The 17,570-nt window shown below is 37.0% G+C and overlaps 1 protein-coding gene across 1 annotated transcript; it reads left to right on the forward strand.

The window, feature by feature from the left end:
- The first annotated feature begins 3,529 nt into the window (after positions 1-3,529).
- On the forward strand, positions 3,530-4,535 carry LOC105962869 (ethylene-responsive transcription factor 1A). The gene has a single exon (XM_012987203.2). It carries the CDS (start codon positions 3,632-3,634, stop codon positions 4,397-4,399), a length of 768 nt encoding a protein of 255 aa, XP_012842657.2. The 5' UTR covers positions 3,530-3,631; the 3' UTR covers positions 4,400-4,535.
- The last annotated feature ends 13,035 nt before the right edge of the window (positions 4,536-17,570 follow it).

The following is a 17,570-nucleotide window of genomic DNA, read 5'->3' on the forward strand; positions in this document are numbered from 1 at the left end:
TTTTATGTTTTCCATGGAGAGCCGTGTTTTTGTTAATTAATCCAAACTTATCATTTTTTTGTTAGTTGCTCGGTGGATCTTTTTTCGTTTGTTGAACAATGAACAACTTGTTTGTTTGGTAATTTATTTTGGCCACTTGTGCAAAACAATGTGTTTGTTTGTTGAAACAGTTAGAAGAATGTTGTTTGTTGGTGAATGTTAATTTTGCAGATTATATTTTGCTCGGTTGTTCAAAGTATTTGGTAATTGATATATGCAGTTTATGAAAATAGAGGCATTAGTAGTCATTAGTAATAGGTTTTTATTTCAAAAGTTACAAACAAGGATTGCAACTAAAATTAAATACAGAAAAAAACATCCAACCACCATTTGCTTCACCATTTTTTGTTTAGCTTCAACAACTTGAACCATAGTCTTTATGCCTACAATCATTTGCTCAATTCCCTATCCAACTCTAGATGATGTAGTTCCAGTTGATATGCAATTGATTGAGTAGGGAGTGCACCATCCTTGAAAGCCACAATTTGAATCGGAGCACCCAAAATATAGTCGACCCTTTGATGGCTTCTCAGTTTCAACAATTTTTATGACAACTTTTCTTCCACAAGAACATATCTTCCCGTGGTATCGTAGATCGACAGTTTCATAGTCGTTTGAAGAAAAAAGCATCACACAAAAAAAATATGGCACGTTGTTCATCAGCAAAAAAAATTGGGAATTATGGTTTAATTTGGAAAAGATGGTGGGGTGTTTATTGAAGAATGAGTGGTAAATATTGAATGAAAAGTTGTTGGAAGATGTAAAAATATTAATTTGTGGTAAAAAAAAAAACCCAACCAAGTCATTTTCGAGCGAGTGAGATGCACTCTCCGTTAACCTTTAACGGATATACTGACGGACGCTACACTGTGCAAACCTCAGGGACGTAAAAGACCTATATTGATATGACAGGGGGTAAAGTACAACAAGTTGAAACCACAAGGGGGTAAAGTGCTATTTACCCAACTTATTTTATCAATGTAAATTTTCCCGCAAGGATAGAAGCTTTCCTTTCCAGCCATCAAGTTTACCTCGAATTTTTTTCCAGTAATTACTCGTATAGTTGGCACGAATTCTCCCGTAAAATAGGAACGCCCAAATATTTTTTCGGCGAATTCCCGTAGCTTGCTCGATTATTTGATGTCCTGATTCAGCCATCGACCAATATAAACCGAGATCTTATCTGTGTTAACTAGCTGATAGGAAAAAAATTCATAGACTTGAGGAAAACGACATATGATATATTCCGATATGTTAACAATGCATTTACCATCTTCATAGTTGCCTCTAAGGCTCTAATCATTTTTTTACAGAATTTATCTTCCTCTCTTTCCTTTTTTTTTTCCTTTTCATTTTAGCATTTAATTTTTTACAATATCAGTAAAAAAATTCCTTATTTACATAATATTGAAAATTACGAGAACATGTTTTTGTCGGTTTTTTCCCTTTAAATTACATATTCTTAACCACTTTCCCCCCTTGTACTTTGGTCCGATATCACTTTACCCTCTTCTATTCTCAATTGTATCGATTTGCCCCATTGTACTTTGGTTCGATATCACTTACCCCCTTCTAATCTCAATTGTATCGATTTGCCCCTTGTACTTTGGCTCGATATCACTTTACCCCTTTCTACTCTCAATTGCATCAATTTGCCCCATTTACTTGAAAAATTGTCTCAATGTGGCATTCGTCGTTAGTTTTCAGACATTTGACATTAACACTGTTTGAAGTAAGTATGAAAATTACTAAAAAGTCACCCCTCCCAGTTTAAATAATTATTAAAAAAATAAAAAAAAACAAATAAAAAATAAATTGTGGCTGTCGTCGTGAACTATATGTTTTCTCGTTGTCTTGAATTTTTTCACTGCTGTATATAACCTCCATAGTCATCTCCACCGCCACGGCTATAACTTCCATCTTCGCCACCATCGCTTATGTGACTCGATGGAATGGGGTCGTCAGCGCTAGGAAATGATGAAAGGTAGACCATGAAGTGGTTGCAGTAGAGAGAGACAAAGTGAGAAAAAAAGAGATCGCAAAGTACAAAAAATAGATCCGATGGAGAAACGTGTGTATAGAAGTTATGAATTTAAATTAAAGGTAAGCTAGGCGATATATAAAAATAAAATTAATTATGAATTTTGATTAAAAAAAAATGATGTAGTTAAAAGGTGCAAATTATGATTGCACCTTTAATTATGTTTTGTTTAAGGGATAACCCTAAAAAATAAAGGCATCTTTGTATAAGAAGATTTTAATAGTGAAAAAATGAGCTAATTGCACGGACCCCCCTGTGTAACTTCGAATAGCTAAAAAAACCCTTGTGTTAAAAAATTTAGCAAAGACCCCCCTATATTTTATTTTGCTAAGCACACAGCTCCATACTTCGAAATTAAGTGCTGACTTATATGAAATGACATACCTATCCCTAGTTAAAATAAATCAAATACCCCACACCCAAAAGCGTATACAGTGTAAGAAAATCGGCCAATTCTTTTTTTTGAAAAATCTTCCCTTTGGCGGCGGCGGCGGCGGTGGAGTTGAAGACGACCACCTCAAGAACAACGAACAAAGAACAAAGGGAAGATGGCTTTTGTTAGTTTTGAGACAAATTTTCTAGTTCTTGAATTTCATTTGGCCTCTTTTGTATAGTGGGAAAAATACGAAAAGGAAAAAAAAAAACAAATGAATTTCTGATTTGGGTTTCTTGATGATTTGGAGGAGGATGAGGGAAGAGGCCAGTGATTTCGAGGAGGCTGACGGAGTCTATTATGGAAACTTTTGGTGGTTGTAGGTGTGTGGTGGAGTAGAGAAATTTGGTTGTGGGGTGTGGTGTTGGGTTGAATCGGGAAGATGGCTTTTTAGAAAATATTGGGTATTGAATTGAAAATTTTGAGAACTTTATTTTGGTCCTTATTAAAATTATGGGGCGAATTTATAATTTTTAAAATTTTTGATTTAAAGGGTATTTGAGTATTTTTGCATCAAAAAACACATACCCATTCGCACATTTCGTGCCTGCTACACACGTTCGGCTCGGAGGGGCCTTATCGCCTTTGACTAATTTTCATAGGGGGATATTTGCTAATTTTTTTAACACAAGTGGTTTTTTAGCAATTCGAGATTACACAGGGGTGGTTTTTGCAAAAAACCCGTGAAAAAATTGTCCCCAAGTAAATATAATATGCCCTGTGTATTTTATCCAATGGTGTTGCTTGTGTAAAATCTAGTCTATGGGTTTTGCTAACGACAAAAATAAGACGGCTTTCAAACACAATCCCAACACAAAAAAAATCATTATCTAAATATATATAGTAATGAATTTCAGCATGTGATGCAAAACATCAATTCTTTTATTATATTTTTTTAATATAGAACATTCGAAGAAACTTCCTTAGTACTAACAAATTGATCCCTCCAACTTTGAATTTTCACATAGTCTCATCTAAATGCATGAACCTTCCATCAAATCTCATAACAAATAAACATATAAATAGCGCACCATGTCTTCAAATCTTATCTTCATCAAGATTCCGACAAATAATTATAAATTCTTACAAATTCGTAAAAATTAAGGAATCTTTGCAAAATGATGTACGGAAAGGACGAAGATTATGAGGCTGATCTCGCCCTTCTAGAATCCATCAGAAGACATTTGCTCGATGATTCTCAGCTGATGATTAACCCATTAACTTTTTCGAATAATATTAATGGCGGAATCGAAGCAGTCGTCTCTTCAAGCTTGCCTCAAATGGCGTCGAATCCACCTGCACCCAAAGAAACCAATATATATGGAGTCTTCTCCGGCGGCGGCGCCGCAAACATAGGGTGGCAGCCGCTTCTCGACGCTGCTCCGGCGATTGTGAAGACCGAAACCCATTTCTCGTTCGGGAACCCCGAGACAATTCTGAATTTTCAAGCGGCGGCGCCTCCGATGGAGGTGGCGGCGCCTCATAGAGGGAAGCATTACCGGGGGGTGAGGCAGCGGCCGTGGGGGAAGTTCGCGGCGGAGATTAGGGATCCGGCGAAGAATGGGGCACGGGTGTGGCTGGGGACATATGAGACGGCGGAGGATGCGGCGGTGGCTTACGACAGGGCGGCGTACTGTATGCGGGGTTCGCGGGCGCTGCTGAATTTCCCGCTGAGGATAAATTCCGGTGAGCCCGCGCCTGTTAGGGTTACGGCAAAGAGATCGGCGGCGGCGGCTTCTTCAGATAGTTCGTCATCTTCTAATTCGGAGAATGGACTGCTGCGGAAGAGGAAGGCGGCGGCGGCGGAAACAGCCGGGCGGCGGGGTTGCAAAGTTGGACACAAATCCGGCCAAGTGGTGGAATATAAAATGAGCGAGTGGGAGTAGGGTTCACACTCATGTGAATAAATAAAGAAAATAGATTCCATTCAATTTATTCTTTGTTTAATTGTTTCCATGGTTTTTGGCCAACGAGAAAATTTATATTCTTTAATTCAACTTGTGTGTTCTTCAACTAGTGTATCTTTTGAGCCTTTTGTAATTCAAATCATAGTTTTAACTTTTGACTTTTGAATTCTAGTCTTCTATACATACTACTACTAATAATAATACTACGGCTTTTTATGCATAATTATCTTACCAGCCATTATAAGTTATTTTTCTTTAGCTAGTAAATCCATCATTTTAATATGTATTATAAAAAAAGGGTAAAATTAATGTATATAACAAAATTTCCCCAACCTTTTAAAATCAATTCATAATTGTAATCCCAATTTAACTTCGATTTCATAAATTTTGACTTTTTTTCTTTTCTTTTTTTTTTAATTTCTTTTGATTTTTTCTTTGCCGCCGGTGGCCGGTGTTAATTTTTTAACTTTTTTTTTTCGGATTTTTCAGCCGCAGGTCTCTGACGTTGACTTTTTTTTTTTCGCCTCCAGTTTCCGGTGTTGATTGGCGCTCAGCGCCGGTCTCCGGCGTTGATTTTTTTCTTTATAAAATTTTTATTCATTTTTTTACGTCCGCCACTTAACGTTGACCGTAATTGTAGTGTCATTGACTATAATTGTACTGTCGTTAACATGACAGTACAATTACTGTAAACACAATAATATTACTCTCAACGAAATCAATATTATTAATTTTTAGCTTTCTCATTTTTTTAATTTGTTAACCAGTCAACGCATTAATATTAATGTCGTTGATGGTAAAATTACTATAACACAATAATTTTTTTTTTACTGTCTACTATTGTAATATTACTGTAAATACAATAATATTATTGTGGTTGACGGTATATTATTGTCGTTACATTAATATTATTGTGGTTCACAATAATATTACTGTCAACCACATCAATATTAATTCTTTTGACTTTTTATTATGTTTGCTTTTGTTGAACAGTCAACATATTAAAATTATTGTATTACACAATAATAGTGTTTTTTGTCGTGTTAATATTAATGTGCTATAGTAATTTAGCAAGCAATATTAGTGTGCTAAACAATAATATAGTTAATATGACTGTCAATCACAACAATATTACTGTGTAAACGGGCCAAAAAAAATTGAAGAAAAAAAAAATCAAAAAAAAAAAAGTCAACGCCAAAGACCAGCGGCGACGGGCAAAATTGTAGTTAAAATTGGGTTAGTGGTCGATCAAAATTGAATAATTGGTGAAATATGGGGTCAAATTAAGGTTAAATTGAATTAAATGATGAAATTGGAGCATATTAAAATGTAAGAGCGTATTTTAGTCTTTTATATACCACTGAACATTGTCTGAATTTTTTTGTAAAAAGTTTTTTGTTTAGACCTCTTTATGAATAAGTTGTAAGAGAACCTATAGTGCTTTTTATTTATAAAATACCAATAGATAATGGATTTCTTCACTTTTTTTAGCTACAAAAGTACCCCACATGATAGCTATTAGATATAAGATTAAGATATCCATTTATTATAATTACGAGTCTTCAAATACCTATGAATGAAACATATATTGATTTTTATTGACAAGATTAAATATTGTGATCATATGTAATTTTTTTTAATGTTATTTAATATGATTTGATTTTTAAACAATATTTTCATCTAATTTTATTTATGTTATTTTACTTTATTTATTAAAGTTTAATGAATTCTAACATATTTATATATTCTTATGATTAAATATGATCACTGCAGATAGTGCTTTGGAACATATGTATAAACATAAGTTTGTTATTTTCTTATTACAGGTTTGAATTTAGATTGGATGGTCCATTTGAATTATTAACACTTCATTCTATGTATTTGTAACTTAAGTCATAAAAATAAATAACTAAGCATTAATTCTCCATTACAAAGATTCATGTATACATTGCACCAAAAGAAAAGGCGAAATCCCTCGCCCCCAGGGCCCCCATCCCTTGGCCCGACAAGGATTGATGGAGGAATGTAAATCATGGTAACTCAACGGTCCGTTAAGGTAGCGGACCCGGACCTGGTGCCCACAAGGAACCAACTCATTGGAGTTGAAATTCCCACACTGCGGCTGCCAGGATTCGATCCTAGGACCTTGCACCAACTTACCACCTCCGGAACCAGTTAAGCTACACCCATGCGGGCAAGATTCATGTATACAAAACATATCCATATTGGGTGTAGTTCAGGATTTTATATTGAATATCTATTATGTCAATGAATATTTTGCTGATTTAAATTCTTGATCCCGTTTTAATTATAAGTTTAATTGCATGTAACTAATGATGGACATTTACATAAGGGGAAAAAAAAAACAAGTCAGTTGTTTTGGCTTGGCACATCTTCTAGAAAGGAAATGACGTACAGTGCAGGTCTAAAATAAGACACACAATTAGAAGAGAAGTAATATGATTTTTACAATTCAAAGAAATAAAGTGTCGCTTGTTGTTCTCTATTTTTCTTTTCTTTTTTTTATGATTATTTTATTCACGTTAGAAAAGATCATCATGTTGCTGATGAATCAAGCTCAGACAAAACACAACATTTTTAAGTGTTTTATCTCCTAAAGTTGAGCAAACAAAAAATAAATAAAGAGACTTGTTTGCTACATTCATAATGTAAATTGAGATTATAATAAGATTGTAATGTGACTTATAAAGTAAATTAATAGATTTACCGGCTTACATATATTTATGTTCTTCAGTGTAATATATATGTGAATTCATAAATAATTTTTCGTTTAAGGTTAAATTTCGATTCCTTGGGTAATGCATTAACTGATTTTGTGAAGTGATTCAAATTATTCACAAATAGATTTTCCAATTGACTTGAAATTCTTCTTTTGGTTTGAATATTAGGTAAAGTTATTAACTATTCGAGTTTGTGGTACTGATTTCTAAATATCTTCATTGTATTTGAATGTTTAATCGCCAAACGCAGCCCATTATCTGAAATTGATAGTTTTTACTTAGATGCATGTGTAAATATATATTTTTATTGATAATTTTGCAAATGTTCTTTTAAACGTCGTGGAGGTATAAATAAATTTATAAAGTAAACGTTCTTCTTTCTATAACTTTTATATATATGAACATCATAATTTGCAAGTTGTGTACGTAGTGATATGTGTCTTCACTGATCCGTTCACAATTATCAAATATTTGCTGATGCTTCATTTCACTTTTTCGTGTTCATATTTTAATCTTCATTATCAGGTACATTTCAACTCAATCTACGGAGGTAAACTCTCATTTATTTTTTCTCTGATTTATGAGGGTAATGTGAGAGAAAACTCAAATTCCAATAAGAAATTCCTGTCTTAATTGTTCTATTTATTTCAATAGAATTACCGAAGGTGAAATACGAGATGAAAAGGCAGGCTCCAGCGAAAGCTGGTGCAACCACAAGCTATGGCTTTAGTGATGCGTGTTTTTATTGCATCTTTTGTACATTTGTAGAATGGAAGTTTTTTTTATAATTGTTTGAGGTGCATATATATCAATTTTTAGGCGAGAACTAGTATTAGATAGGTGCAATTCATCCCATTCAAGCCTATCAATAAGAGGACTAGTTGATTCAACACCTATTCTAATAGAAACTCACATTAACCTAGCAAGGGAACCCTCGGACAAAAGATGTTTTGTCTGTTGCAACAAATGTTGTTGTACAAAATCAATTTTGACACTTCTTCATGTAATTACCCAGGCATTCTTATATTTTACTGTTTGACAATTAGCTTTTTCTTGTAGCTAATTACGAAACTAAAATATTTTTCTTTTGCATTTTTAGTCAGGCCAAAGAAATTTAAGGGAAGCCTTGTGCTCCATCATAAATCGTTGGGCTCTTATCAAGTTTCAATGACCCTCATTCAAGGTATCAATGTCAAAATGGTCTCTGAAAAATGAGTGATAAATCTCCTTAATTGAGGTTATGATCATTGAACATCGATTTAGTATTATTATAATAATAATAATAATAATAATAATAATAATAATAATAATAATAATAATAATAATAATAAAAAAGTTCAATCTACTAAGTGTTTCAGTTTTTCTCATTGTTGAGATTTGAATGCAGTTGCGATATGAATTAGGTTTTGCTGTAGATTGTCATCGTTTTTGTAAAACGTTATTCAATTCTCTAATGTTTTAATGTGACATCTCTGAAATTTTTTGAAAATATTTGCCAGAAAAAGGAGTTCTTCTTGTAAATAGCACAAGTGCTCATTTGTCTGTGCAAATCAATTTTCTTGGTTCAACCTTCGATGTCTTTCAATATCCTCCAACTCTTGTTGAATGTAATCAGGTCTGGATTGAATCTCGCCAAGAGAGATCAAACATCGAGGCCATCAATGTATACAAATCTGTGAAAATAAATAAAATAAATCAAAGAGAAAATAAAATAAAAGGAAAAAAAATCTAAAGTAAAGCAAAGATAGTTGGTAACGATATTAGTAAATTCAAGATTAACTAATTCCCCGGCAACGGCGCCAAAAACTTGATACGCGTAAAACCTACGTATTAATAACCGCAAGTGTACAGTATCGCGTTTTGTAGAATAGTGAATTCCAGATATCGATCCACAGGGAATTAAGTTCCTAAATCTACCAAGTACCTCAATTATACTATCCTAAACTTTATCTAGACGGGAGAAAAAGATGTGAGATGACATGAAGCCAAAAGGAAACAAAAATAAAAACAACGGTCCGCTAGGACAAGCGAGAAATTCCAACGTGTGATGGATTCTAGGGTAAAATCCACCAGTGTACTATCGATAAAGATCTACAAATCCGAATCTAATGTCAATTCTATATTCGCTAACCCAGACACTAATGTACCCTAACCCCCGTCTCCAGTGTAGTTAGAGTCTACCCACAGGTCCGACGTCTCCGTTCAGAACCTGATATTAAGAGAGCATTTAGGTCAAGTCCTTAAGGGCTACCCGAGGTGCATCACGTCTCCATTTCCACAATTCCAGCTATGTTTTCCTAAAATCAAACGAGAAATCATCTCTCGAGTTCATTCCCATTTAGAATCAATTCAAATGTTGGCCAAACAATCGAAAGCATTTAATACAGGAAAACATAAACAGAATCAAAGAACGACAAATAGATCACAGATCTGGAAATCAAAATCAATATATACAAGGTTTCATTTCCCTAAAAGAAAATGCTCAGTTCATTACAAACATAGCATCCAAATGAAGAACACGAGAAATTATAAACTAAACGTAAAGAAAAGCATATGAAAAACCCGAATCGAAACCCGAGTCGAAGTTTCCCGCGAAGAACTGGCGAAAACCGAAGAGAAAACCGAAGCAAAAGTTGAAGCCGGAAGTGTTAGGCGTCTAAATGGAGAGGAAGCTTGTTCTATTTATAGGGGTCTTGCAAAAACACAAATATATTGCCTCGAAAATTGTGCACCGCCATGCTAGATCGCGATCCATGAATGTGGATCGCGATCTGGATCTTGACCCATTTCAGCTCTGTCGGACACCCTTGATCGCGATCCGACTTCCTAGATCGCGATCTGGATCTTCAATCATTTCAGCTCTGTCGGACCCCCAGATCGCGATCCGGAATGCTGGATCGCGATCTGGGCTTCTGCGCCATCTTCAAATACTGTTTTGACCCTTTTTTAGCCCGAATTTGACAATTTTGCATTTCACAAAAGTTGTAAATATTGAAGTTGGCTTTCTAAGGCCACTTGAATAAGCTCAATCGGAGGTCGTATGAAAGAGTTATGCTGGAAATACGAAACAGTGCCACAATCCGCGAGAATGCACTTTTGCACGTGTTTGGTTTGATTTTCGGCTTCACTTCCAAAATCGTTTCGAATCGGCAAAAATAGCTTCTCTTTACCTAAAATATAAATAAAACAAAAACAACATAATATATACAAATAAAGCCGAAAACTCGAACGAACGAAGACCAAAACTCGAAGAATTGATAAATGAAAATCATACAAAATGAACACTTATCGGTAGTCAAACTGGAATGACACATCCTATTCCTTGTCCGTCATTCGGCTTCGAAATAACATAGTCAGAGTTGCATCTCAATTTGGCATTGGTAGTCACACATCTCCCGCATATTCTCAGTAAGTGAACATTGTAACATAATCGATATTTGTTCATTTTATAGTTTTTTAACTACTTGAAGTTATACTATTGAATTGTGAATAGGCATTTTGTTTGAATTGAAAATATAGTGGAATTATTATATGTGGCAAACCTCTTTCTTTGTTCTAAACTGAGCAGTTGAATTTTTCAATGTTTGGATATACATTTGTTGTGATTATATTTCGCATAGACTAATAATGTTTTTGGATATGTTATTGCACTAAGCATGAGTTTTTCTGCACGTAATTCCCTATCATTATTATTACTACTGTTGTTTCTGTCGTCCTCGTCATCATCACCACCACCACCACCACCATCATCATCATCATTATTATTATGATGTAGTAGATACTAGATCCATTAGTGAATGTATAGATTTTTCTATTATTATTGTGAACCTCAAATTTAAATGTGTGCAAAATAAATTACAAGACAAGAAAAAATAAAAACAAATAAATATCTAATCAAGGGGAAATGGGTTATAATCTTTGTTGATTTCTCTGATTCTTCTACTAGATTTAATCCAAAGGCCCAAGCTTGTTCTTGAATCGAGAGATTGATTCCTTCCTTGATTTGCGGAAGTAGATATGAATATCTAGAAATCGGTTTGGGGATTTCTAGGTCTTGTGGATGTGGTGCCGTGATGAAGATGTAGAACCTCCGCGGTTGCTGTTCTTCGTTGTGACAAAAGCTCAAGACTTGAGAGTTTTTGAGTGCTTAATGCACGCCTTGTTTGATTCTTGTGTCCTTGTATGTGTATTTGTGTTGTATGTGTCCTTTCATAGGCTCGGTTTAGGGTTTCTGGACTTGAAACTTGGGCCGGTGAGATTGAACACTTGCAACTTCATGTGGACTAGATTTTATAAGCCCAAGTAGTTAATCCAAATGAATAAAAAATTAATACTTATTTTGGGTTCACCCACATAACATATCGTAAATCTAACTTTATTATGGACTTTGATATAAATCCAAAATTTATTATAAAATTTGATTTGGGATCCAAATTAATAACCAATTTGGGTGGGCTATCAATTTGTAATTTAATCCTAATTTTTTGAGAAAATTTCAATGTCAACAAATGCCCCCACTTCAAGGATCAGCGAAGAACGTGCCGAGTCCTAATGAGAGACGGGACTTGAAGTATTTGATTTTTTTCCTCGTCATCTTCGTTTTCCATTTATGTCGTAATTGGAGAACCGAAGCTCATACCCTGTCAGAGAATGAAAGCCCATAAACTCTGCATGGTCCACATATTATTTGGCCACAAAATTAATAGGGCCCACTTTAAGTACTTGTTATGGCCTCTTTCCTACGCAGTAATATTCCTCTTTCCTTTTTCTTTTTTTTTTCTTTTTTTTTAATTGTTATGGCCCCACAATTTTGTGGTCTTTCTAGACCATCCGCGTGAGATAATTGCCAAATGCCAAGTCATGTTCCAAATCCTTGAGACGGACTACAAAACAGAGTGAAAGAAAAAATCTTTCACAAATCTCCCCCTCGGTGTACAACAATTAATGCTCATAAAAGAAATATTTGTCTTATAAAATTCCCTCAATATTTGCCAAGATCACTTTGTACATCAAAATCTTCTTTTTTCCATGTTTATAAAATGCAAAGAGATCGATCGTGATCTTTTTTAATCTTGCTTACAAAAATTACCTTCTTATCTTTTTGAGCAACAAGTTGACAGCAGGCATAAAATTTGAACATAGCTCCAATCTTATATAAAGCATAACTGCGAGTTTTCTGCAAAATAGTAGTGGCCAGTTTGATATTTGCAACTGTCTTTTCTTTCTTTTCCATTGGTGTTCGGGTCAATCATAGGCTGGAAATTCAAATTATATCTAACGCGATCAACTACACGATTCTGCCCTCAACATGTCCGACGAGTCAACCGAAAGTTTTTTTTTTTTTTGTCTTCGTTGATCACCACATATCTTTTCTGCAGAAAACATCAGCCAAGGGATTTTAGCAGACAATTTTCCGCTATTTCTCAAACGTCAAAACCATCGCAAGCACTTCCAGAGGTTGGCATCGGCATTACTTCTTGATTTAGGAATTGACATCAATTCTTCGGCTATCTTCACAATTCTCGTAAGTCCATTGAATAGCAGCGTCTAACCGTCGTCATCTTCATGGCCTGATCGACCGTAGAATCCACAACTCCGATGAACTGGACAATGACAACTACTTCGTGTACTTGGAGTTTTTTTTTTTTTTTTTTTTTTAATATTTTTCCTTGTGATGCACGATGACAAAGATTATTTCTTTCGTGCACTACCAATCACTCCATGTACGGAGATGAAGATGAGTCAGAAAGGATAGGAGGCATCAACGCATTGGCTTCTTTCCAAACAATTTTCGGCGTTCTCGCATATTCGCCACTACGCCATGGGCGATGACAATGAAGAACGCGATTTGGCTTCGTCATAGCATCTTTGAACTCGTCCGAAAGTGCAACGCGACACCTAGACAACGACGATCGTGGATTGCATCTTTTGTTTCCTTTAACCAAACATGGACACCATGGCGTAAACAACAGCGGAACAGAGACACGAACAATCGACCTCGAGTTTGTGCACATAGAAGATGTAAAGATATTTGCAAAGTCAGAGCACCACTGTCGTGGTCGTCGTCTTTGTAGTCCTCATTCTTGATTGTAATGGCCGACCCTAAAGAATGGGGCGAAAATGGAGTGAACCATGGCTTGAAGGCAGCGCTCTGGGGCCTCCGGGACAATAGGCTGCTTTAGATAACATGCGGTCTTGGGGCGTTAGATTCATTTCCTCGGGCGTTGGCACTGACGATTAGAGACGTGCGACCTCGACGGGAGGAGGAGTGTTGCAGATAGGAATGGCCATGGGGCGGGTATCGCAATCCCCGCACCCGCCCCGTTTGGAAAATCAAGCAACCCTCACCCGCCCCATACCCGTTGCGGGTTGGAATTGTAGAACCCGCCCCCGCCCCATTTTGCACCCGCGGGTACCTGCCCCGTTTGACAACCCCTTTTTTTCTCTCTTCCATTTTGGCTTTTCCTTCTTACTTTGAATATAAAAATCAATTTTAGTTATGTTTATTAAAAAAAAAAATAGCCTTGTTTTTTCCAATGCAAATATATATATTTGCTAATTACTAAATACTATTAAATTATAAATGCAAATCAACAATCATTTTATAAAATATAACATACATTATATTAAATATACATATAAGGGTATTATACGTAAATAAAAAATATGGGTGGTAAACGAGGCGGGTACGGGTCGGGTACGGGTCGGGTACGGGGGTAATTTTATTATACCCGTACCCGCCCCTTACCCGTTGCGGGTATAAATTGTAAAACCCTTACCCGCCCCAATCCTTAACGGGGCGGGTATTACCCGCTGAAAACGGGGCGGGGCGGGGCGGGTACCCGCCGGTCGGGTAATATTGCCATCCCTAGTTGCAGACAAGACGGAGTTTTCCTTTCTTATCAAGGGGATGCTCATCGAACAATCCCAAAGATGATAATTCAGAAATAAAAAACACCACCACTCGAATTTCACTTTTGACCGGCGATTTTGAAATTTATCTAAATGATGGCAAGTTTGATGGCGCAAATCTGCGTTTTAAACACATGTGAGGTGATGCGAGTGGTGGCTGGAGCAGGTTGATCCAAAGTGATTTGTTGTTGCTTGCATGGTGGCCGTTCAAGAATGGCAATGATGATGGTGGTAGTGTCATGATACGTTGCTCCTGTTGGTTCTCGATGTTTTTGTTTTTTGTTTTTTTTTTGTATGCCTCTTGAATAGGGACTATATATATTTTAATAAAATGGCACAAACTTGTTAAGTTTTCTTACATTTTGTATGTAAATCAAGTGAAGAGATAATGTGTATCAAATAAATTTGTACCATATTTTCATCTAATCAAAAGAAAAAAAAAATTGTTTTTTTTTCTTGCTACATTTGCCTCGAAGCGGACCCCACCTTTTTTTTTGTTTGACTGAACTTAGAATATGGTTTTAAGCTACCTACGTTCCCTCCTCAAAGGGATCAAGTTATAATGTAGTTTAAGCGAGCAACTTATAACATTTTTTTTTGTTTGACTGAACATAGAATATGGTTCTATGCTTCCTACATACCCCCGTCAAAGGGATCAAGTCATAACGTAGTTCGAGCGAACATTACACTTTAATTTATCAAGTTCTCTTCTCCAAAATGAGATGTTTCTTCAAGGATAATGCGAGCTTTGGATTAAGATCATCAACAACGCTTGCATAACATGAGCTAACGTTGACCTCCACTTCATCTGCATTCAGAGCATCTTCGCATACAAGAATGTGATGTTTGATGACGCGTTGCTTCACCTTCACCGTTCCATTTATGGAAATAAGCAGGATCGATGAATCTTTTCTATTTGGTCGAAGTGAAAGAGGACTTTGAGCTTCACTTCCCAATTCCAATTCGTCTATTTTCTCATCACGGTCTCTTTTCCTTTGTTATTGCCCTTTACGACCTCCAAGACGTGTGAAAACAGATCTACCACTCGTAGACAACTTATTATGGACATTGGAGACATAATTAGAAGGTCCAAGCCTCTCAAAGACTGAAGCTCGAGCAACAGGGGCACCAAGTCAACCAAAAACGGAAACACGACCGGTGCTTTTCTTTTGCTTTCCCCCATCCTTTACGGTGATATGTTGGACGTTGACGCACTCTTCTTTCCTTGAAACGCATATCCTAACTGGTTCAATTGGAGTGAATCCTTCAATTGGAGTAAATCCCAAACCAACTCTATGTTGATCAACATGGAAACTTTGTCTTCTCAATGTCTACTCGACTTGATGGCCACAGACTACTCAGCTATCCTAGTGGATTTATCGCTTCTCCTTGAGTTTTTCTTTTCCATCCTTTGATTGTCCACGGTAAAATCGCTTTTATGGTTAGCGATGCTCAATTCTATATCGTGGGGATGAGTAGCCAATTTTTTTAAAATTTCGGGGCTTAATCCCGTGATGAATATAGAGAAGTCCCCAATGCATCCCTTGGATACACATCTCAATTGCTGACACTTCCGATAGCTTATCCTTGCAATTTAGACTTAGCGCACGCCAACGGTGGATGTAATCCACAACCGGTTCATCATTCCATTGTTTGGCATTGGTAAGCTCGATCATACTCACAGTATGGCGCGTGTTGTAGAAGCGATTCAAGAATTCATGTTCCATCTCTTCCCAACTGTTGATGGACTCGGGTTCCAAATTGACGTACCAGTCAAAAGCATCTCCCTTGAGCGATCTTACAAATTGTTTCACCAAGGGATCGCCGTTTCTCCCCACATAGTTGCAAGTTTCGATGAAATGAGCAATATGTTGCTTGGGGTTCCCCTTTCCGTCGAATTTTTGCGCTTTGGGGGTTGGTATCGCGCTGGTATCCTCAGTGCATCGATCCGCTTAGTGTACGGCTTTGAGTACATGGGTGAGACTTGAGACGACCCGCCATACTGCGCTTTGATGGTATTGGCAATCATCTCTTGCAATTGTTGAACAGATAACGTGGCAACAAACATTGAAGAATGATAGGCGTCTTGCACAAAGTTCGGCTTGGGTTGTGCTTCTTCCACTTGCTTTGCTTTCTCGTTACGAAGCGCGTAGGATTCGTGCTTCGGGCTAAACTCCCCAACCTCTGACTGTTCCAACTTATCCATTAATTGAGCGATTTTCATGTATTTGTCTTCGACTATTTTTTGAAGATTCGCCACCGTTGGGGCCAAGTGCGCCAATTGCTCATCCACGGAAGTCGTATCAACCACCATAACCGGCAACACGTGGTGAAGGCTTGATATTTGGAGTCGATCTCTTCCGAGCATGAGGAACTTGAGCAATTTGGCGTAGTTGGTCATCGATCTTGCCCCCGGTGGATGATAAACCAACAGCAGTGGCAATCTCGGCAGTTTTTGGGATCAAAGAATTTTTGTTCTTCTTTGGAGCCATTGGATTCGTTGGACAAAAGAACGATCGCACCGTCATCGAACATATAAAGAGGTCTCGATGAACCAATGCCTCTAGTTCGATCGGGACATATGAATCCCTGACTACAATGCACAGACCTCCCACTAGATTTCGGACTGCACGAACACTGGCCCTTGGGATGGTCCTCGGTGGAACTCAGGGACAGGTCACGATACAGCTGGTCCTCTAGTGAAGTCACGGTGATGTCTAGGTCATAAGGACTAATGGTGTACAACTATACCATAGATATCTCTACTCGATTATTGGGAACCACTTAGAGATTTCTAGGGTGAGGGAGTTCAGTGAACTCGTCAACTTACGAGCACCCACTTATGCATGCCGATATCACAATACCGTTTACTGATGAGATGCAGTACACATACACTAAGTGCTAGTCTTAATGGGAAAGGCCGATATCCTCATTAGTGGCGTAACCCTTTGACTAGGAACACGTTTAACAGTTATAATACTTAAGTAAATATCTCACGATCCTTATGATCAATTACTAGTACTTGTAATAACTGTAAGGACTATATCTATGCTTGTGACAAAGGGACAAAGATATAGAATGCCAAGGTGTTTTAATCATTAATACGAATAAAGGTTCGTTTATTACAATAATAAATACGAAAGACCACAGCCACAGGTTGGCTTGTTGGTCACCTACTCTAACAATCTCCCACTTGACCTAAAGCCAACTACCCATAAACCGCAATCCCATCGACTCTCGATGTTTCTCATGGACCGATCTTGGTAAAGGCTTCGTGAAGGGGACTGCAACGTTCTCTTCCGAGGTGACTCGTTCTACCTTAACTTCACCTCTATCAATGATCTCTCGGATCACGTGATACTTCCTCAGAATATGCTTCGACTTCTGATGAGATCGTGGCTCCTTAGCTTGTGCCACGGCTCCGGTGTTATCACAGTACAACGGTACTGGATCACTAGCATCAGGAATGACACCCAACTCTTGGATGAACTTCCTTA

Source organism: Erythranthe guttata, chromosome 1 (genome assembly GCF_056151865.1).
Source record: "Erythranthe guttata isolate IM_541 chromosome 1, IM_541, whole genome shotgun sequence".
NCBI lineage: Eukaryota > Viridiplantae > Streptophyta > Magnoliopsida > Lamiales > Phrymaceae > Erythranthe > Erythranthe guttata.